The sequence below is a fragment of the Rattus norvegicus genome, chromosome 10 (genome assembly GCF_021556685.1).
Source record: "Rattus norvegicus strain SHRSP/BbbUtx chromosome 10, alternate assembly SHRSP_T2T, whole genome shotgun sequence".
In the NCBI taxonomy this organism is placed as follows: domain Eukaryota; kingdom Metazoa; phylum Chordata; class Mammalia; order Rodentia; family Muridae; genus Rattus; species Rattus norvegicus.
The window spans coordinates 25,551,950-25,574,733 of record NC_141543.1 but is presented as its reverse complement, the minus strand read 5'-3'; the positions used below and the strand labels follow the sequence as shown (position 1 = coordinate 25,574,733).

General features: G+C 45.5%; 2 protein-coding genes across 2 annotated transcripts in view; one reads left to right on the top strand and one right to left on the bottom strand.

Annotated features, from left to right (window-relative positions):
• Slit3 (slit guidance ligand 3) overlaps nucleotides 1-2,353 on the bottom strand; it is a 585,823-nt gene extending 583,470 nt beyond the window's left edge. Inside the window, 1 exon segment of the mRNA NM_031321.1 lies at nucleotides 1,866-2,353. Coding sequence (NP_112611.1) covers nucleotides 1,866-2,062 — 197 coding nt within the window. The 5' untranslated portion in view covers nucleotides 2,063-2,353.
• Nucleotides 2,061-22,784, top strand: LOC148002813 (uncharacterized). The gene is made up of 4 exons (XM_087574840.1): nucleotides 2,061-2,295; nucleotides 2,782-2,842; nucleotides 9,379-9,439; nucleotides 22,053-22,784. Exons 1-4 carry the CDS (start codon nucleotides 2,061-2,063, stop codon nucleotides 22,191-22,193), a joined length of 498 nt encoding a protein of 165 aa, XP_087430966.1. The 3' UTR covers nucleotides 22,194-22,784.

The following is a 22,784-nucleotide window of genomic DNA, read 5'->3' as shown; positions in this document are numbered from 1 at the left end:
TGGCGGTATATTCCAACAGCAGAGGCAACCAGGTCCTACCGAAGACCCAAGGCCAGCCAGGCCCTCTCATGACAGTCTGTTTATAGAAATCTCGGCCCAAAGTGACTCTGGTTCCAAGGAGCCTACATACTGTGGGGAGACCTGGGCTTAGAGGCCTGGCAGGCTTCAACCGCTTGGCTAACCAGCTACATGACTATGGATACAAGGACAGATGGAATGAGGCAGAGTAATGACTATTGGCTATGTAAGAAATAGGCCCGTGGGAGGTTCAGGAAAGGAGAAGGTATACGCAAAATGTCTCAGGGAGGCACCCACTAAACATTTAGCATCTCACTAACTCATCTGCTGCATTCATGTGAGAAGGAGGGGAACTTAGTTTATACACACCTAAAAATAACATTTAAACGAGATGTTCACAAATAGGATCTAATACAAAACCTGAATGAAGAGGTTGGACGCCTGGATTCCAGCCCTTTTCTTGTCACATATTTGCCCTGTTTTCTTGGGCAGGTCAGTTTGCATTTCTGATCCTAATTTCCTGGTGTTAATGAAGATTCAGGGCCAGCCCAACAGGATTTCTACAGTCTAAACGACAGAACAATCATTGCACTTTGAAAACAACAAACAAAAGAAAACACCCGGAATAAAGAAGGCATTTCTAGGAAGTCTCTGCTTAGACAGCCGAGAAGAGGAAGAGGGGGTGGGAGGGAGGCAGTGGGGTGATAACAGGGGTGGGCACCTAGGACAATTTGGTTCTTTCCTAATCTCACCTGACCTGAACTAGGCAGGACTGAAGAAGACCCGTGTGCTAACCCCTAACGGGCTGGACAGAGAGCATCTGGGCAGAGCAATGGCTGGAATTCTGACTAGGGCAAACCCTCACCCACTCTGAGGCTCCAGCTCCCTCCACCATGGCTCCACACTTCCTCACCCTGCCCCCAACTGTGGACTAAAAGGAGCCCACCCCACCCCCAGGCCAAACTTTGAATTTGATCGTGAGGATCAAAATGATAAATCTTTCCAAAACGCTGACATAAGAAAAGTAAATATTTGGTTGCACAATTGGGGTTAAAACGAGGGTCAATCCACCCCACTCTCCAAGAGCCTCTCCGCTAGCTGCCAACCCCAGGATCCGAGGCTGAGTGCGGTTTGTAAGATTATAGCGCTAGGTCTCATTTAAAGGGCTGTCAGCATTTCCATTCTCCGGCCCGTTTGGGGAGGCATTTATAACCCAGCCATAAAAAATTCACCCGGGCTGCAACTTGGCATCCCCAACTGCGCTCCAGGCAGGGAGGGTGTTGAGAGCACCCACTCAGAATTCGTCCGGTTCTTCAGAAGTTAAGACCTTCACGTACACACACAACTTTCCTTGCAAGGACAGCCACACAGCAGCTGGCCCATTCTGACCTCCAAGCGGGTTGCCGTTTTTTGGGGGTGGGGGCCGATACTGTCTCGAGGCTGCGATCGAGACTCCCCATCTCTGTCCAGCTTGCTCCCTCACCTCCCCCTTTACAAAAAGCAAGAAGTAATGGACCCCTCCCTACCCAATCCCAAACCTTGAGACTACCACGCTCCCTGACTCTCTGCTTGCCTTCTGTCAGCTTTCTTCTGCGGAGCTGTCAGAGGTTGAGCTCTTTCCCCGAGCCCTCAACCAGAGAGGCACTACCCGGTCCCATCGCGGGGGGAACTCGGACACTTCTCTCCACACCTGCCCAAAGCCATGCCACCCCCAACTTATTGAGGGTGTCTGTTAGCCGGGGAGGGAAGACAGAGGTCGTCCCTCATACACGGGAGAGCAAAGAAGGACCTGCGCCCTGTAGGAGCGGGGTGGGTGGCCTGAGCGGGCGGGCGGGGTGGGTACTCACAGGCGCTCAGCGTTGCGGGGGATGCCCCGGGGAACGGCGCGCAGGCCCAGCCCGTGGCAGTCCACGCTAGCGGCGGAGCAGGTACACTTGGTGGGGCAGGCAGCAGCGGGGGGTCCGCTCAGGATGCTCGCCAGCGCCAAGGCCAGCGCCAGGCGGGCGCGCACAGCGGCGCCGGCCCCGGTCCGCCCGGGGGCCATGGTGTACAGGCGCCAGCACCCAGAGGAGGCTGCTTGGCGCGGCGGGACACGAGGAGCCCGAGGAGGCGCGCGGGCGGCCTGGGGGGCGGGCGGCGGAGTTGGCGCGGAGGAGGGGCGGGCGCGGCGCTCAGGCGCACGGGGCGCGGGCGGAGCGGGGCGCGCCGGGCGGCGGCGGCAGCAGCTCCATCCGTGGGGCTGGCGCTGCCCCGCTGCGCATCACTCACGGTGCCCAGGTACGGAGCGCTCTCGGGTCCCTGTGGGTGGCCGGCAGAGGTGAGGATTCGGTCTGGGTCCTGGGCTGAGCGCCGAGGAGCACAGTGCCCTGGGAAGTCCGACTCAGGGCTGGGCTGCGGAGCACGGAGGCGGCTGGGGCACCGAGTGGCCGGGAGAGCTAGCCGGCGCTCGCTCTCTCCATTCACTGAGCAGGGCAGACACCGGAGACGCGGGGCCCAGCCCCTCCCGCCCCCCTCCCAAAACACCAGCTCCGCCTCCCATTGGCTGCGCTGAGCGTCACGTCGACTAAGTTGGGAACTTTGCTGGAGCAACCAAGAGCCTGGAGGGAGGAGGCGGCAGGGGAGCTAGAGAGACCCAACTGGGAAGGAAAGGGACTTGACCAGCCGGGCCGCCAGGAAAGAAACATGGAAATCCATTTATTCTTGGGAACCAAGGATTGATAAACCTTGTGGCTTCATTGGTTTTTGTTTTTGTTTTTAATTCAGTCACCGAGCTGGATACAGAATACCGACATGGGCGCATCAGAAACTGGGCTTCATGTTTTAGGTAAAAAAGCCAAAGCTGGGCTAAGTGAACTGCTTATCCGAGATCACTGAGGTGCTAAGCATGCTCCGTCGTAACGTTGTCCCTACCCCATTTAGTATTCACAGCAAGGCCAACAATTATTTCCTAGGGGACTTACGGATTAGAGAAAACTCCACAGTCACACAGTTACAGTCAGTCAGTCAGTCAGTCTATCTGTCTCTGTCTCTCTGTTTTTGTCTCTATGTAGTGAATGTAAGAACTTGGACCCCGATGTTGACACCATCACTCCATCTGCTTCCTGTCAAGGGACTTCAGGGCAATCTTGTCACCTGTGAGCCTTTATTTCCTCAAATCAAGGTGCCAGAGTTCTGTCCGACTTCCTTGACACATCAAAGAAAAGAACGTGATTTTATAAAATAGTGTTGTAGCCTGCAAGGGACCCATTCCCCACCCCCTCCTCCCCAGCCTTGCCTTCATTCTGCCAGTGCCTGCTCTAAATTGGCTGGTCTGAGCTTTTCCAGATGCCGGTGGGGAAGGGCCATGTTAGAGGCTCCATAAATACTTGTAGGAATGATTTTGTTTGTTTGTTTGAAGGGAAGGGGCAGGAACTGGAAGAAGTATTGCCCAGACTTCCTTGAGATCCTCTTGTACTGGAAAAGTCTGAAAGTGTCTTACACACACACACACACACACACACACACACACACACACACACCCCTATACTCTTAACTATAAATCATATGCACTTTCACACACACAATAACCTGTATGTTCCCATACCACTAACAATTGCGCCTGCGAACGTTCTTTTCTCTTATATGAATGCTACTCTGATTCCTTCACTTTCCTTAAAGGAAACTTTTAGCTACTTGACTAAATACTGTAAATATATAGCAGAGGTGCAAATTTTATTTTATTATGCCAGCAGATTTTCAGAGACCTAGCTCCAAGGACTCAATGGCCACGCCCCCTACACACACACACACACACACACACACACACACACACACACACACACACACTCATACCCCCAACCCCAGCATCATTCAAAAACACGTGAGATTCAGTTTTCTGCTGTTATTCTTGGGAACTGTTTTCTGCCCAGCTGCCGCCGCCATCGCCCTCTGGTGGCCAGAAAAGAGCTAGGCTCTTCTTCCCGTGGTGACTTCAGCATTTAAGAACTCCAAACATGCCTTTCCCTCAGTCCTCTGAAGCTTTCCTACAAACCTTGAACCAATTTAGTACCAGGACAGAGGCAGATGAGAGAGGACCAGGCAGGGTCCCAAGAGCACAAAAGCATCCCAGACTGTCTGGAGCAGCAAAGGGTAGGGTTGTCTTTGTCTGCTGAGATGCATGCATGCTAGTAAAGCATGTTCTGCAGCCCTGCAGCCTGGACCTGGGTGGGTTCTCTGAGCACAGTGGTTAGCCCCTGTGTTTCTATTTAAGCTGTTGGGGGCCCGTTGGGAGCCTACTAGCTCTTTAAATGACTCATAGGCATTCAAATTTGCTATTCCCTGGGAGAAGGCCCCTTACACAGACCACAGGTTATGGGAGCTCTTCAGAATCAGTCATCTTCAAGTGAAACAGACACGCATATGCAGAAGAGCAGGGTGCACAGAGACCTGGATTACTTGGGCAAAGACACCCTTAGAAATGACCTAATCTACTGTCTTCTGGATATGCCTGGGTCCACATGTGTCTTCTTAGGGCAAAGGGTTTCCCCAGTAAAGATTAAGGTGTTCCTTACTCTACCCCTCTTGGAGATTCGCTGCAGGTTTGCTGGCTCTGGTTTTCCAGTTAACCTCTTCTGGCGTTCACATAAAACTCCCTTGGAGTGTGAGCACAGAGTCTCAAACATAATGCACCCCTTCTCTTTTCCTAAGGAGGAAAGAGAATCAGAGAGGTAGGCTTCTGTGCAAAGCTACCCAGCTAATTATTGAAAGGTTGTGGAGCAGGACCCACGGTTCTGTTCCCACTTCTGCCTAACCATGAGGCATCTTCATAGTGTGTCAATCTCCTCACGGAAGAATTTGCCAGCGCCACTGTTAAAGTCTGGGTAAATCATTAGGAGGTCAGGCAGTTGGGTAGAATTCTCTATGCCCATATGCCAAAGATAACTTTTCACTCTGTGGAATGATTTTCAGTGTTCTACAAAAGCCGTTTTAGCCAACTTTTTAACACCCACCCCCCTTTTTTCCAGTCTTTAAAGCAAACCACCCACCCATCCCCCAAAGAAAACCCACTTCAGGTCTCTCCTTCTTCACCTGTTCTGTCTCTCTACCAGGCCACCATGGTCAGATGAGGTCTTTCTGGTTGCAAGCAATACACAGTAACGGTAGCTTGTGAGGATCTCGGAAACATTATGCTTGAATAAAGCCTGGGGTAGCACAAAAATTTTTTTTGAGGAGAGAACAGAAAAGGATTTCAAGGACTAGCTCCAAGGTAAAATGACATAAGATTTCCAAATTCCCAGTAAGGATCCAATTTGTGGACTGGTTTGGACAGGTTATGTAATCATTCTTCTCGCCAGAAAAGGCAAGAAGTTATAGATACCATTTCTGTATAAACTCCAGTTGGTTGGCAGGGAGGAAGGCGCTCTTTTGTCAAAGGCGACACAGTGAGATTGTTACCTGAAAGATGTAAAGGATGTGAGTAGGCCGTAGCCTAGAAGCGTCTCCTCCGGACAGACTACTCCGATCCCACTCCTGTCTGGTCTTCCTGCAGCTGGCCCTGCCTAGTCTGTGGTCTTCCTGCAAGGAATTTGGACCCTAGGTTCTGCTGTAACTGCCGCTCTCTTTGGCTACCATGTATATTACTTTATTGTTTTACTTCATTGTTTAATTGCTTTGGCCTAGCCATCTTTCATCCTGAAGGTCCGAGAATCTTTCTAAGATGCAGTTCTGAAATGGGATCGGCCCTCCCAGTTTATCTGCCAGCTCCTTCTTGCTTCCCGCTCTCTTCATCTGTCTCTGTTCCTCCCTCCATCCCTCTCTCCCTCTCTGTCTCTCTCTCTCTCTCTCCTCTCAGGCCCACTCAGTTCCTCCCCAAGAACATCCTTCTCTGCTCTTCTGCCTTCTCCCTCTGGCCCAGATCCGACTTGTCTCTCAGTTCCTCCAGGAATCCTTGATGGTCCACACTGTTAGATTCGTGGGGACAGTGACCCTGCCTGATCCATCCCTCCCAACATGTTTTTCTAAATTGCCAAGCATACAAAGAGAAACGCTGAATCGACTTGCAAATTCTCGGTGCCTACAGGTGTAAGGAACCCTTCGATGGCTGCTGACTGAGGGGTTGTGCCAACAGTCTCCCAATTAGCTAGTGTATTTGGCATCCAGGTTTACTTACTGGAACCCAACATTACTCAGTCTTCAGGGGAGGGGGAGGGAGGCTCCATTCTTTCTTGCCTGTCCACACCCCCCTTGCCTTTTATTCTGCTGTATTTACTTCTCTTCGCTGAGACTAATCACTTGTGATGGTCTGATGGGTTCCCCAGACCCATCCTCTGCCCTCTGTCAGACGTAGTTACACAAGCAAGCAGACCCTATCACCTGCACTTCCTCAGGTCTGACCACATGCAGAGCTTGCTAAGAGTTTAGGCCTTCTTCCACAAGAGCCAGAGTCTGGCCTTGACTGCTTTCTCCTTTTGATAGGGGAAGTTCGTGTCCAGCATCCCTCTCCTTCGTCTATCTGTCTCCTTGGTAACCACTCTCATCGTCTATCGCCTATAGGAGGTAGGCGTTAGAAGTGGCTTTCTATCATTACTAATCCTTGGAAGTTTCCCATCTGTGGCTGATTCCTGAATCTGGCCTTCTCTTTCCCTAACGGGTGTCTCCACTGGCTTTCTCCCGCTGCTCCTTCGTGCTGGGATATCCTTTTACCAGGAGGGACCCTAAACTGACAGTCCCTCACTGAGCCACCGACAGGTCTCTAGGGAATCAGGGACTGAGGACTCAGGGAGAAGAGGAAGCCCCCACCTCTCATTGTGACACTAGTCCACGTTAAATCTTACTAGAGGAGAGAATAAGTCATGTATGTAGATTTTAGGTCATTTCTAGAGATCAGAATTGAGAGAAAGGTTCCATCAGTTGAACTAGGAAGGATATTATTATTATTATTATTATTATTATCTAAAAGTTTATACTTAATCTACTGAATCAATCCAAAGACAGTGTCTATGCTGACTAGACAAATATATGAATAGTTATGTGATTTTAAAATAAAGTACCTAGAAAAATAGAAAGAGAACTGACTGAAGCGTTTTAAGACCCCAGGCTCACCCTCCACAGAGAAGCATCGGACAGCTTTCCACTCAATAGTGTGACTGTGATTTGAAATTTTTCTGCTTCTCACACGATCTCACCTCCATAGTCTTGGGAACTGACAGGATCTAACCATAACCCTTGTGCAGGACTTTCCCAACTAGAGCTGGAGAGAGCAATCCAGTCATCTGTGGTTATAGAGCCCGGCCGTGTGAGAAGCAACAGCCTGTGGCCATGTTTTCTACAGAGTCTAAGGCAGTGTAACAAGCAAAAAAGAAATGAATTTGTCCATTGGCCCTGTCTGAGTAGCAGTCCTCTTAGTTTACCAATGAAGCAAGTTTTTACTGAGAACTCATATTTTCTTCTCACCCGGACAGACACCGCTGTCCAAACTCCAGGTGAGAAGGAAAAAGAAAGATACACAAAAATCCAAAAACGTGGAATATAATAATTGCCAGCTGGTGTAGATCAGGTCGGTAAGTAAGTAATATGCAAACTCTGAGAGGAAATCACCTCAGGCTGGAAGGAAAGGACTAAGGAGATACAGTGTAGCTTGGTAGGATGTGTAGAGAAGGGTCCTATGCTGAGGGGGAAGCAAAGGTAAGGCCATGATGGGGATGGGCACCAGAAAGGATTTGGGGAATAAGATGGGAAATAAGATACTTCAGGATCTTTTTCTATTGGCTTAAAAGTCAATGTGCGGGTAAAAGTACTTTATCTGATTGGTTAGTCAGTGACTGTAACCTGGCCACCTCACTTTAGTGAAGGGAGGCTCTCTGCAAAGACAATGGCCCTGAACTTACAAGGTCATATAGACTGAAATCCCCAGAAGGAACCAGACATGTGTCCCTTAATGTGACTTTTCCTCCGACTGATCCTATTTCCATAAAGTTGGGCACCAAAAGGCAACCCAGTCAAGGATAGGGCCAGACCCTCAGTCCTTAAAGCTGCGGTGTACATCTGAGATGTGTGCAGACAGTTAATGGCCATCATAAGCCTCTCAAAAAAAAAACGTGTGATGATTTATCTCAAATCAAAACAAAGTAAGGTCTATCACTGGGGAAATGGGGCTCCAAATCGAAGAGTATTAATCACCTAATTAACCAAAACACCTGTGCATAAAACGCATCCCCCCCCCCCGGGAACCAAATTAAACAGAGCAGAGGAAGTGTCACACATATTGGAGGTCATGTCTGCATTCTTTGCTGTCTTTCTTGGACAGTGGGGGCCTCGCTGCATCTCCAGCCAGTCGTTTGGCTTGGCAAAGCATCGGGACAGCACCCAGTTCAGCCAGCGGCAATTAGCTCCAAGCATCTCCTCCTGTAACTTGATTGGAAACATGGACGTCATTGAGTGTGCCATGCACGGCTCTGGGTATTTTGCATACATTCACTGAGTAGTCCTCACAACAGCCAAATAAAACCCTCTGTGTGACCGAGGCTCCCTTGACACTCACAGACCTAATTTTGTCTTCCAGGCACAAAGGAAAACTACATTTCCCAACCTCCTCTGAAGTTAGATTGAGGGTACATGCCTCATTCTGACCAATGAAATATGATACATCTACCGCTTACAACTTGTCTTTGAAGACTCATATGTAAAAATCCAAGCTTTGGCCCTCACCTGTTGGCTAGATATAGAGAAAGAATCCAGGGAAGGGTATTAAGAGATGGGGCCCAATAGGAAGTTTTAGGCTGGGCCATTGTCTCAGGGTTTCCATTGTTGTGAAGAGACACCATGACCAAAGCAACTCTTACTAAGGAAAACATTTCACTGGGGCTGGCTAGAAAGTTCTGAGGTTTACTTTCTTCTAGAAACCGTCCAGGAGGGGCAGCATCGTATTTTCTATAGGCTACACAGTTTTTTAAGATGTGTAGCTTTGTGTGAATGTATGCCTCAGAGGCCAACCCCCTGGAGCTAGAGTCGTAGGTGATCCTGAGCTGCCCAGTGAGGGTGGTGGGAACTGAACTCAGGTCCTCTGAAAGAGCAGCAAGGACACTTAACTGCTGAACCATCTCCCCAGCCCCGCTTTTACAAGTTTTTGATTTGTTTTTGTGGTTTTGTGATTGAGAATATGGAGCATAATTGGTGAAAATGGCCAGGATTGGTGATTTAAAAAAAAAAAAAAAGCTCTAACTTAACCCTTGGAGATATGGCCTCATTGAAGGCACACACATGTCTGTAAGGTATACTGTACAAGTTCCTAGTGTGTGCTCAATAGGATCATAATTTACTGAGCGGGCCAGGCAAAATGAAGTAAACGTCATTTTAAACTCTCTGTGTGTTTGTTCCTCTTAGGAGAAACCTCATCGCCATAAGGAAAGATGCTGAGAAACCATCACACCTCACCACTCCCTGGGTAAAAGATCAAACTGCGGGGGGCCATCCCCTGGAGGTGGGGCGGGGCAAAACATGGCGGAAAAACTAGCGGGTTTTCTATGACAGTCATCCGGGTGGGTATCTGAGCTGACATAGGCTGTCCCAGGGTCCTTGCCAGAGACTGACCTTTGGAAAAAGGTTAAGGAAGATTCCTGGAGGATTAAGCATGGCCCCTGGGGAAGAAGAATCCCCCTTAGGAGATTCACTTTTCTGCTAAACACAACTGCCTTTGGGCTTGTTTACCCAATAACAAGCAGAAGCACCAAAAGCCTTTTGTTAAGGACACTGTCATCCGGGCTGCTATTTTGTGTGTCCGGTGGGCACGTGGGTGTGGGTGTGGGTGTGTGTGTGGGTGAGCACCTATTCATGTCTAACAATCATGACCTTTCAAACTCAAGTTCTGCAGCCCCTCCTGACCCAGTGCCCTACTTATCTCCCCTTACTCAGAACTTCTCCACTCCTCTCCTGGGCCTTTTTACTGATTTCCTGAACAGGCAGAGCACAGGGTGTTTCTTTGTAGGATAAAGCCTGAAGGATTCACATAGCAGAGAAGGGCCTTTCAAAGTTATTGTCTCTCTCTATCTCAGTTTTGCTTCTTCGACAATCCATGGAGTTAGAGAGACTCAGGAAACATTCTCTGAAAGCAGTGTGGCACTTGTCACCTGAGAACTTACCGTTCCGCAGTGACTTTCTCAGCCTCCACCTTCTGGGGTAACTGGTCCTTAACCCTGAAGCTTAACCTCACCTTGACCCATGGTGTCTCAGTTACTGCCCTATGGCTGTGAAGAGACGCCAGGTAAAAGCATGTGGATTGTAAGGGGTGACTGGGAGGAAGGGGGTGTTGAACTAACAAAAGTGATTTACCAAACTCCTTGAGAGAATTATCCATCCTCGCTGTGTCTTGATACTCTCTCAATGTTTCTTCTGGAACCCCTTCTTCCATTGTTCCTCCTTAACCCTCTACTAAAAACAGTTCCTTCCCATGACATCCCACTCTTCTGGTGACCTGGGCCAAAACTCTGACAGCACCCTTGATCTCTCCTTTCTGTTCTTACATCCAAACAACTAGCAAATCCTCTTTATTTTTTTCCTAAGTCCTGAACCCAACTATTTCCTTTCCCGTCTATCATCACCACCAGTGGTTTCTGTCCCGGACTTCAGCAATTCCCTCCTAGTTCCTTGCCTCCATCATCCCTTACCTTCCCCAGTCAGCTTTCAACTCAGAAGTCTCATCACGTTAAATTATATGTCAGATCACATTACATCTTGAAGCCAGCACTTCTAGTGGAGAGTTCTGTGTAGCTGTGATGGAGCTCTGGGAATTGGATTTACTCCTCCATCATGGGCGAGTGAAAAAAAAAACTCTACTAAGAAAGTAGTTTTCAAATACTAGAAAGTTGGAAACTTGTTCCTTGCTGTGACAAACAAATGAAGTGAGCTGTGATTTCGCCCACTTGCTGGCAAGAGAGTCCTTCCAAGTTTGCAGAGTGGAGGAGAGGTCAGAATTCTCCATGAATTGAGTGGACAAGAGAGCTGAGTGGCCAGTGTGTCTATTTTTATAATTCTTCTTGCCTGAGAAGTGAGGCCCGGGCAACCTGCAAAGGGCTTCCCTGGAGCCAGGGCAAAGTCTATAAATTTGGGAGGGGAAACCCCAAACACCGGAAAGGCCGAAGGGCTCCAAGAACCAACACATGTGAGTCAGTCAGTGAAGAGAGCACGTAACACGTGAAGTACAGAGTAGAGAGGCCAGAGCAATGATACCTGAGACTCCAACAAAAGTGCTCAGAAGACTAGAAAACATGATTGATAAAAAGGAAGACAAAACAGAAACAGAACCAGAGAAGGCGAAGATTACCTTCGAGGATGTTAAAGCAGAGCTGTAAAAAGGATTTCACTTATTTCAAAGGCAAGCATAAAGGGAGATTCAAGAAAAGAACCCAATGTGCCCTGTGATGTGCTATAACGTGAAGGAACCCCAAGGACACGATGCGGAGTGTGATTAGAGCAGGCACAAAAGGACTTTCACCACACGACTTTATAAGAGGAGCTAAGCTAGTCAAACCCAGCAAAGCAGAGAGCCAAAGCCCGTCTGCCAAGACAAGGGGAGAACAGAGCGCTGCTATCTGATGGACAGTGTTCCCAGCATGCAAGATGAGAACATTCTAGAAGCCTGCTGGCCAACAGTGTGTATGCAGCGAACAATGCTACAGTGTACGTTTAAAAGTTTGTTCTGTAGTCTATGGGGGGAGGGCGGCAATGGGGGGAGGGTTGGGAGGGGAACACCCATAAGGAAGGGGAGGGGGGAGGGGGATGTTTGCCCGGAAACCGGGAAAGGGAATAACACTCGAAATGTATATAAGAAATACTCAAGTTAATAAAAAAAAAAAGAATGTAAAAAAAAAAAATAAAAATAAAAATGATTAAAATGTACATGTCAAAAAAAAAAAAACAACAGAGTGTACAGGATGTTAAAAAAAAAAAGTTTGTTCTGCGTGTGTTGGTTTTTGAGGTGAGGTCCCACACTATGGCCCAAGGTGACCACAAACTCGTGTTCCAAATGCTTCTCCTGCCTCAAGCTCCTGAGTAGCTCGACCGCACTCACACAGCAAATCACCCGTCACACCCTGTGCTTGTACATGACCATAAACGTCAACACTCACATGGGACTCCTTAGTGGTATCTAATGCAATTTATAAAACAAAACTGCCTTTAAAGGATTAACTGCAGGTTGGTGCACAGGCATTTGGGTCTCGTTTAAAAAAGGGGGAATATCTTCTTTAATAATTAAATAATTAAAAGCCTAACACCAGATGGAGGACTGAGAGAATATTTCATTTAAAAAAAAAAGCAGGAATAGATCCAGATAATAATTGAACATGCAGAAAGATACTCAAAAGTATTGTTCCCTAGATTAGAGAGACACAAAATTGTAGCACAATGAGATTCCATTACAGCACGGGTTCTCGGCCTCCCTAATGCTGCGTGCGACCCTTTGATACACTGCCTCATGTTGTGGTGACCCCAACCATATATAATTATCTCATTACTACTTCATAATTGTAATGTTGCTACCATTATGAATTGTAATGTAAACACCTGATATGCAGGATGTCTGAAATTCTGCCCCCAAAGGTGTCATGACCCACAGGCTGACACACCTGCCCCACGGACTCATGAGAATGGCCGACTTCGAAGACTGAAATCACCAGGCTTTCGTAAGGCAGTAGAGACACTGGAGCCCCATTTGTTGCTAATAAACACAATAAATTTAGAACAGGTTGGCGACTTCCGGTAGAGTTTGTGAAATTGAATGTTTTCTAATCACTGAATGCCCCCAAACTTAAAAATCAAACAGAAAAGCAGAAAAACAGATATTGGCCCAAAGACTCGTGCATAGATATTCATTATGAGCGCCACTCAAAATCTTCGCCAGAAAGATGCCGGTTTACCAAATGTACACCTATTTACCAAGACCTGTTACCAAATGTACGCCTATTTACCAAGACTTGTCAAACTGAACTTTACAGGGTTGGATTCACCATAAGAAAATTTTACCTCAATAAAGTTTTCTACAAGGTAATTGCTTAAAGAAAACAATAATGTGCCTTGAGACTTAATGACAGACATGTAAATAAAGTGTATTTATTTAACGTAGCAATAGGAAGAATGTCGGGAGCAGGGGATGAAAGCACACTGCCTTAATGTTATTTTTTTAAAGGTGGACATATAATATATAATATAATATTGGAAAGTAAACTATGGGAAGTCAAAGGCATACACTATGAAGCTTAGCTAAACCATCAGAATACAAGGCAAAGGGCTAGAGGTATAGCCCAGGTTGTAGAATACTTTCACAGCATGCACCGAGCCCTGAGCTCGTTCTCTAACATTACATACTGGCTATAGTAGTACACACCCGAGACTACACCACTCAAGCAATGGAGGACGCTGGATAGAAACTCAAGGGTGTCCTTGGCTCTCTTAATGAGTTAGGCTATATGATATCAGATAGCCTATTTGAAATCCTGTCTCAAAAACATTTTAAAATAAAATAAAAACACGTAGCTAGAAACTATTAGTAATAATAATAAATAATAATAAAATAATAAAAACTCAGTATACTTATGTAATAAAATAAGGATGAGAACATAGAGGACACATAAAAGACAAACTTCAAACCCGTCCAGAGTTTACATTTTCTATATAAGTGCTCAAAACACTTATTCTAAATTATTCTAAAGCCAGTGTCAGACAATATAAAAAAGGGAGACTCTGGTGGATGCCTATAAGAAGTCCTCATGTCGGTTCAATATAAAATGATTATGTTGTGCAAACTAGTCATAGAGTTAAAGCTACAAGAGCAGCTATAGTAATAGGCAAAGTAGGTTTTACGACAGACAAAGTCTCAGAGTCAAAGGAAACATTTCATAATAACAAAGGAGTCACTTTCTTCATAAGACCTTAAGAATCCCAAAGTGCACGTACCTGACTGAGCTTCAAGACACGTAAAGACACAAATAAGGAGGCAAATCCATTGTAACTGAGGTATCAGGCCCATGACTAATTCAGCAATGTCAGGACCAACTAGAGAAGCATCTATAAGAACCTATATAGGAGACTTAAAAACAGAAGCAGCCTCGGAAGCCCAACTGACATCTAATAACAACAGAACTCACGGTATTATGTCAATCAATCTGGGACAGCCACAGAACTAAAGAACTATTAGTCATAGATCAGGGTTCAATAAATTTAAAAGGATTAGGCAATAGAAATATAACAGAATTAAACTAGAAATCAAAATCGCATAGATACGTAGAAAAGCATCAAAACTTTCAAAAATTAAATAAAACTCATAAAGAAGAAATCACAAAAGAAATATTTTTATTAAAGAAAACTAAAATACATTATAGAGTTGTCACAACAAAACTAAAGGAGTATATAGAGGGAGTATCAGGATACTTCATGCCTACAGCAGAAAAGAAGGAAAGTTTGGAATCAATAACTTTCTGCCTTGAAGCCCAGGAAAGAACATACCATGCCCAAAAGAAATAAAGGGAAGAAGGAATGGAGAACAGAAGTCATTATATTTCTGCAATTGGAAAAAGAACAATGAAATAAAGTTGCTTCTTTGGAAGGATAGTTTTTAAAACTCTAGAATAGTCACAAAAGACGACAGAATTATTAATATCTGGAATAAAATATTATGACAGAGCCTAAAAGAGTAATAAAGAATTATGAAAAGTTTTATGTCAACCTTTAGTGACTTTAATAGAGCAGAAAAATCTCTGAAAGACATGAACTACAAAAACTCACTCATGAGGAGGTAAATAACTAAATTAGTCTTGCATCCACTAACAAACTGAATCCATAGTTTAACAACCTCCCACAAATAGATTTTATGCACAGATGCTTTAAGCGGCAAAAGCACCAATTTGTAGAGTCTTTCACAAAGTATCAAAAGATAGAACCCTTCCTGATTCATTTACCCTGTTGCTAAACCAGACGAAAACATGGGAAAATTACATATCAACATCCATCATTAAAACTGACTTTAAATTGCCAGGATGAATTCAGTAATTTTTTTAAGTCACTGAAGCAAAGCCAAGAACAATTCATCTACAGTATAGAAAGTTTGTTGAACACTGGAAAACTAATAGATGTCATTGAATATCTTAATTACAAGACAGAAGTATCATCTGATTCACTATAGAGAACGCATTTGACAAAATTTCACACTTAGTCATGGTTGAGATTCCCAGAAAGCTTGGGAAAAGAGAAACAGTTTCAACTCACTGAAGGGCATCTACAAACAGCCCTCCATATTTGGTACACATGACAAGAGAATGATCGCTTTCCTCCTAGAACTGGGGAAGAGGGACAGACTGAATTTACCACCCGTTTCAACACTACCCTGGAGGCCCTAATCTGTGTAACAGTGAGAGACAAACATAAAGACGTTGGGCAGACTTGAGAAAGTATGGACTTCTGACTGTAGACAATATGGCCACCAACATGCAGTCTGATACAACTCAGAGTTCGTAAGGCTTAGGATTGAAGATTGACGTCTGAAACCAAAGTTCTTAGAAAACTGGTAATAAAGAGAAATGATGAGATAGCACCATTTCCAACTGCATAAGAAACGGGATTTCAGAACAAAAGGAAACTGATAAAATGATAATGAAAGTATCCAAGAGGACCTTAAGAAAAGAGAGCTGTACAGGTGCTCCCATATTGGAAGACACAAAAAGGTTACAATGTCAGCTCTCCTCAGTACATTCAACACAATCCCAGTTTAAAAAAAAAAAACCACACACACACACACACACACACACACACACACACACACAGGTGATTTTAAAAAGAAATTGACAAGGTCATTATATAATTCATATAAACAAAGGGACTAAAATGTTTGCAATAGTTAGTCTTGAATAATGGGTAGTGCTGGACAGGGGGCTCCGTGGTTAAGAGCACTCACTGCTCTTGGAAAGGACCCTGGTTTGGGTCCTAGCACCCACATGCAGGCTCATAACTGTAACTCCAGGGAAGGGACAAACTCTTCTGCCCACTCTAGTTACATAGACACATGCAGGCAAATATTCACAAATGCAAAAATAAAAACAAGCTCACAGATGTCATATCACTTAGCCTCAGGTTTTATACACCGCGACCTTGAGTTGCTCTGTTTTTTAATAAGAAGAGTAAAGTTGTGGGATCTACGAAACCCAGTTTGAAACTTACTATAAAGTTGGAGTAATCCCAAAAGTGTAGTATTTGCTAAAAGAAGGATCACATAGACTCAGAAAACAGCATTGATGACCAGCAGCTGAAAGACTGGAGAAAATATTGTCAAACTGGATATCTAGTAAGAAATTAATATCCAAAATGTGTAATGAATCATACAATCAAATAGGGAAACAATCAAGTTAAGAACTAGGAAAAGGGCTGGAGAGATGGCTCAGTGGTTAGGAGAACACGCTGCTCCTGAAGATGACTCAAGCTCTGTCCTAGCACCCAGGACAAGTGGTCGATAATGACCTGTAACCTCAGATCCAAGGGGAGCTTGCGCCCTCTTCTGGTCTTTGCGAGCACTTCATCGATGTTCAAACCCCTACACAGACGCACAGATACACAATTAAAAATAATAAAACTAATTCTTTTTTTTCCCCACGAGAAGAGGTTTATTAGAGAGAAGCAGGGAAGAGAAGGAGGAGGAAAGAGGGGGAAGAAGAAGAAGAAGAAGAAGAAGAAGAAGAAGAAGAAGAAGAAGAAGAAGAAGAAGAAGAAGAAGAAGAAGAAGAAGAAGAAGAAGAAGAAGAGAAGAAGAAGACGACGACTAAATCTTAAACAAAGAAATTAGTACAAGATTAGATAAGACACTTTTTCTGGCAGACGCAATTCTGACCTGAAAGGCACTGAACATGCTTAATCATCAGGAAAGGCGGATCAAAATCCTTCTGGGCTATAGTCTCAGAGTCAGGAGGACAGCTGCTACCTAGGGCAAGAAAACCGACATCGAGGCTCAATAGAGCGCTTGCCTAGTGTGCAGAAGGCTGTGGTTCAGTCGCTCCTCCGCTGCCAGAAAATAATAATAAATATCAAAGGATAACTACCCCCACCGATGGGTTGATGGGCAGAGAAAAGAGAATCCTCGTAAGCTCTTGGTGGCAACTTACACTGTTACAGTCATCCTAGAACACAGCCAGGGGCTTTCTGAGAACTTAAAGATATAAGTGTCCATGCCTCTATTAGGTGTGTACACAAAGGAGAGACAGTCACCATGTGACTGGGATAACCACAGTCCCCACGCTCATTGCAGCATCCAGCCCAATACCCAAGAGACAGAAACAATCTACGCGCCCACCTACGGGTAGATTCACAGAGAAACCGGCCACGACCTACGGTGGAATATTATTTGGACTTTAAAAAGGAGACCTTGACATTCTCCGTAGCACGAGGGCATCTGGAAGACATTCTGCTAAGTGAAATCAACCAGACGTGGGAAGGAAAATATTGCATGATCTCAATTATGTGTGGAGCCTTAAAAAAATCAACTATGCAGACAGAATAAAACAATGTTTCCACATATACATTCATTGATGTTTCAACCGAAGTGCTAGTGTAGTCCAATGGCTAGCGCATCGGCTCTTCAGCGGAGTGCCAGGACAGTTGGCTTAAGGAAGAACCCAATGCCTTGTCTGTGCTACATAAACATTCACGGGAAATGGCTTATGAATAAGTGTGAGGGCTCAATGCATGAAAATCATAGAGGAAAACGTCAGAGAAAAAAATCTTTTAAGTTTGAGATTTGTTTGCTTTGATACAGTACAGACTGTAACAAGGGGGTGGGGTGGGGAGACAAATTGGATTTAATCAAAATTTAAAACATCTGTATGGTAAGTTAAGCAACTCAGTCTTTTTAAGCCGGTAAAGTTGGAATAGATATTGATTTTTTTTTTTTTTGCCAAGGAGATATAGATGGCAAATAAACCAGTGAGGAGAAACTAAATGTAACAATGTAACTGTCATTATTGATGCAAATTAAGTTAATGCAAATTAAATTAATGCAAATTAAAATCCCCCAGGAGGATACCACCACTGGCTCCATAGAAAGACTAAGGGGAAACGAAGCTGTTGAGGATATGGGGTGACTGGATGCCCATGCAAGTCCTGGGGTGTCCGGGGCGCGGGGGCACAGAATGGACCCTGCAACAGGTCCTCGTGAAGCCCTGCTGTACGATCTACAAACCTCAGCTCTAACGTTTTAACCAAGCAGAGGGAAGACTCAGCCTCGCAGCTCCGTGGCTGAGTTTGGAAAGTTTTATTTACGGCAAGTGGACGGTAGAACGATTCCAGTGTTCATCGACTGGAAAACCAACGGCGGTCCGTTTAACAGGAAACACAACAGGCGAGCTCAGGAGAGCATCCACACAGGTTGCACTAATCGATGGATCTCAGAAGCGCTACGAAAGCGAATCAAAAACACAGGCCTACACGGTCCCTGATTAGAGCATATGACATTCTGCAAGGGCAGCATGCAGGTCAGAAACCAGATTGCAGAGATCCGGAGCCTGGGCCTCAGAGGATGTAACTGGCCAGAGCGAAACCTCCAGTTAACTTTCTTCAGTGATGAAAACCTTCCCTATCTCAGCTATGATTTCGGTTGCATGACTTCGAGCATTTGTCAAAACTCACCACGCTATAGTCTCCTAAAATGTAAACCCCCTACATAAAAAATATTTAGAAATACGTAGGCAAAGCAGAGCAAAAACAAGAAACCACCCTCCTGAAAACAAGCTAAAAACCTTATGTAAGCCTCAGTTTCCTTGTTCATAAAATCATAGCTACTACGATAAATGCTTTCCGCTGAAATGCTCTCCTGGTGTGAGTCCTAAGTCCTCTTCGCTTTGATTTGCCAGTTTGTGTCGCTGATAAATAAAGATACAGCACATTTATGGCAAACATCCATTATTACCCTCCACGCATCTGGGAAGATGCACAGCTCTGAAACGCCGACGACTTTTAACGAGAAGAAAGCAGAGAAGACTCCTCGATAATCTCCTCAGAATCCAAGCAGACGCCAGGCTCCAGACCGTAGTGAGAACACTTTGCTTTTGAATTCGTGCCCTGCCCTCTCTTCTTCATTTGCGACGGAATGTTTGTTGACTGCGTTGAAAGAGGAATTCTCAAAAAAGTCTCTGTTTATTTCTCCCGGCCTCTCGGGTATCAAGGTTCTGACACCCAGTGATGTGAACTGTAAACACGTGTTCATAGTTGACATAACTACGATCTAAGTAACTGAGTCTGTGTATCTATGTCTTCTATCCTCTTGCATCTGGAAGGTGGACTCATTCACTCGCCTGTGCTTAGAGCCTATTCCCCTTCTAACAGCAGTTCTCATGGGCTAGTGCCCAAGACCCTCAGAAATATCATTGTCCCAAATGGCCCAGTGTCTCGTCATCTCTGCCCGCCCTAGTTAGGGCAACTGTCTCTGTGGTGAAGCACCATGGCCACAACAACTTGAGGAAGAAAGGGTTTAGTTGGCTTTACATAGTCCAAGTTGCAGTCCGCTGAAACGAAGCTGAGGCAGGAACTCAGGAACTCAACCTCAGTGGCAACCCAGAGGCAGAAGCTGAGGCAGAGGCTGTGAAGGAGTCCTGCTTACTGGCTTGCTCCCCATGGCTTGCTCAGCCTGCTTTCTTAAAGGACCCAGGACCACCAGGCCAGGGGTGACCCCACACACAATGAGCTGGGCCCTACGACTTCTTGCTTGTTGCCTCAACTTATAGAGGCGTTTCCTCCATTGATCCTCTCTGATGGCTCTAGCTTGTGTTACGTTGACAGAAAACTGGCCAGAATACTGCCCAAATCTCCATTTATTTCAGCTTGAAATAAATTTTCTAAACATACCTTGAGGTAAGGATTATCTAGTGCAGACAGAACCACATTGGCTATTACTTTAGTTTTTTAATAGGAATGATAAGGTACCAGTCATCACCCTGCTTTGGTCAGGACAATACTATATATTTACAACTGCCCCTCCTACCAACATGAGGCATGGATGGCATCTGCTTTTACAACGAAGGGCCCTGAATCACAGAGTCTCGGCAGTTTCGTTCACGCCGAATTCAAGGAAGGACAGGTCTGATCTCTAACTGATATTCCTTTCTGGCTGAGAAGACTGGAGAGCTCTCCACGCTGGTGAGCAAGGGCGTATTGGTTCTCCAAACTAACACGGGGGCAAGGTTTTAGCAAGAAAGAGAAGACACTTAATTTCCTTTCTCTTGAGTTCTTCGGTTCCACCAACTCAGGTCCCCAGAAAACCGGTCTTCCTTGCTGACTGGTGGCAGGCGGGCTTAGGTGGCTCTTCCGTGATTTTGCAACTATGTGATCCCCGCCATATTCTAAACCCTACTAGACATCATCAATCAATCCCAGTCGTCAGCTACTAAGCTGACTCCTGGCTTCTGAATCGTTTCTTTATTCTGCTGAGGCACCTCCAGGAACTAATCACCGTTGATGGTTATGTTAAACATCATGGCTCATTTCTGACTTGGCTGAGCGTATTTAACATCTATCTGCTGGTGAGAGCAAAGGTAAAGATGATAAGAATGTGTAGAAGAGTGTCATCCAGTAACTAGTCCTCCACAGTAGGACCTCATCTGAAAAACCATTACGCAGCAGTTGTCCTGTCTGCCATGGTTGTACTGATTGACGATTGATGGGAAGTTACCCAATGCACTGTGTATGGTGTCATTCCCCAGGTAGGTAGGTGGTCAACTGAGCTAGCCAGGAGAAGCAAGCCAGTAACCTGCATTCTTCTATGGCTTCTGTGTCACCTGCTGCCTCTAGGCTCCTGCCTTGGGATCCTGCCTTGGTTTCCCCACCGAGGATGGACTGTAAGCCAAATAAAACCTTTCCTCTCCTGGTTGCTTTTGGTCATGGACTTTATCACAACAATAGAAAGACAGACAGCAGAGCAGCAGGCAAGAATTCAATGTACTGAAATACATACAGTTCTAGTAGTCAGTCTAGTAGTCATCCAACATACCGAACTACATACAATCTAGAGCGGTCTTCTCAATGCTGGCTACAGAACAGACTCATACCAGAAGCCTTTCCACCGCACAGATCCCCAAATACCATTCGAAACCAAGGTAACGTCACATCTACGTTTCCGAAAGAACTCCATTTGGATGCAGTGCTCACACACGCACAAAGGTACTGTGTAAAAGATCATCAACAGGGGGAGCAGCAGAGAAGGCATAGTGGACCCATTTTATCTGATCTGGGGAAATAGGGAAACCAGGGAGGTCTAATTAGGGTTTCAGAAAGAGATAAAGAAGGAGAAGAGGAGTGCAAAATAACAGTAAGGATATCTGAAAAAGTCATAAGGAATCATACAATTCATTACCTAATAAAAACAAAACCAAAAAAAACAAGCCCTGTGATACATATAAGACGGCATAAATACATACGGTTTAAATGACCTTTTCTTGTCCAGCCTGACAATGTTCTCACCAGAAGCTGAAGATCATTCAACAAATGAATCCCCAGCACCAGGCACGAGAGGCCCTCTATCAAGTCGTTAGCTAGGATTGTCCAAGAGACTCCCAAACCATTACAGCTATCATTGCCCTTGGTCACCTTCCAGGGTGGAAGGTGAGTCCCAATCACTGAAGACTCCAGGCACTACAGATTCGGGGCCCTGATGAACTGAGCTGGAACTGTCCAGAGAGGCTCCATCCTGAGGACCGGATGTCATGGTTTCAAAAGGTACCGTGCAAGCTTACAAAGAAAGAAAGCCAGCAACAGTCCTACCCAGCTATGACCTCTATGAATAGTGGGCAGCCACGGCAATAGTCTTAAGGGTGCAACAGTGACACCCGAACCTTGTTAGTAACCAACCACTCTCTGACTGGACTTACGAGCCGCTCACCAGGAGGGACAGCATGCCTGCTGCCAGACACCTAGCTAACTACCCAGGGCTGATGAAGTCATGGATCTTTGTGGGAAACCTACCACTGCCGTTCTATGAAACCAGCAGAGCCCCTGCCTACATTCTGAACATCTGTCTGTCTTTATTTTCACAGATAAATGTACTCCTCAACTCTCATCCACGAGACTTCTCTTTGAAACGGAGACAATTGCAGAAAACCACCGCCAATGAAAACGCAGCATTGTGGAGCCTAGTCCCAATAGAAACATCACCAAAACAACTGCTACACTCTTGATTCAGGGAACATTGTGGATGGGGGTAGCGGGGTGGGGGTTGGGGTAAGATACCTTGTGAAAGCCAGGGGATCAGTGAGTTCCCTGCGAAAGTGTGCCTTCTAGTAATGTCAGAAGCTACACTCATTAAGTCTCACCAACTGTCTAAGCATGACTACGACAAACCTGAGGTGGAAAAGGACAGTAACAATAGACATGCTAAAGAGGGTGGGGCAGAGGCCAGGAAGCCTCAGCACTACACAAAGAACAACTAAGGGATCCTGAGAGCAAGAGAAATAGCCTTCCTTAGGGGAGTGCACACCAATGGTTTGTCCAACACCGAATGGTCAGCCCTGAAGGCACACATATAAGTAACGTTATCCAGATGAGCTGGTTGTGTGTGTGTATTTAGGAATAAGTGTGTGTGTGCGCGCACATGTGTGTAACAATAAATAATGAGAAATAGAGGGCATGGAATTCGAAAGAGAGCAGAGAGCAGAGGAAGGTATACGGGAGGGTCTGGAGGGAGAAAAGAAGGGGGAAATTTTTTAATTATAATCTTAAAAATATTCTTTTCAAAAGACGGTAATAAAAAAACTGATTGCAAATACAAA

Excerpts from the sequence above, each read along its gene's own strand:
- LOC148002813 (XM_087574840.1), top strand. The coding sequence starts at position 2,061 with ATGGTGTACAGGCGCCAGCACCCAGAGGAGGCTGCTTGGCGCGGCGGG. Across the intron at positions 2,296-2,781 it reads GCATCACTCACGGTGCCCAG|TCACCGAGCTGGATACAGAA; the intron begins GTACGGAGCGCT and ends TTTTTAATTCAG. Across the intron at positions 2,843-9,378 it reads AACTGGGCTTCATGTTTTAG|GAGAAACCTCATCGCCATAA; the intron begins GTAAAAAAGCCA and ends TGTTCCTCTTAG.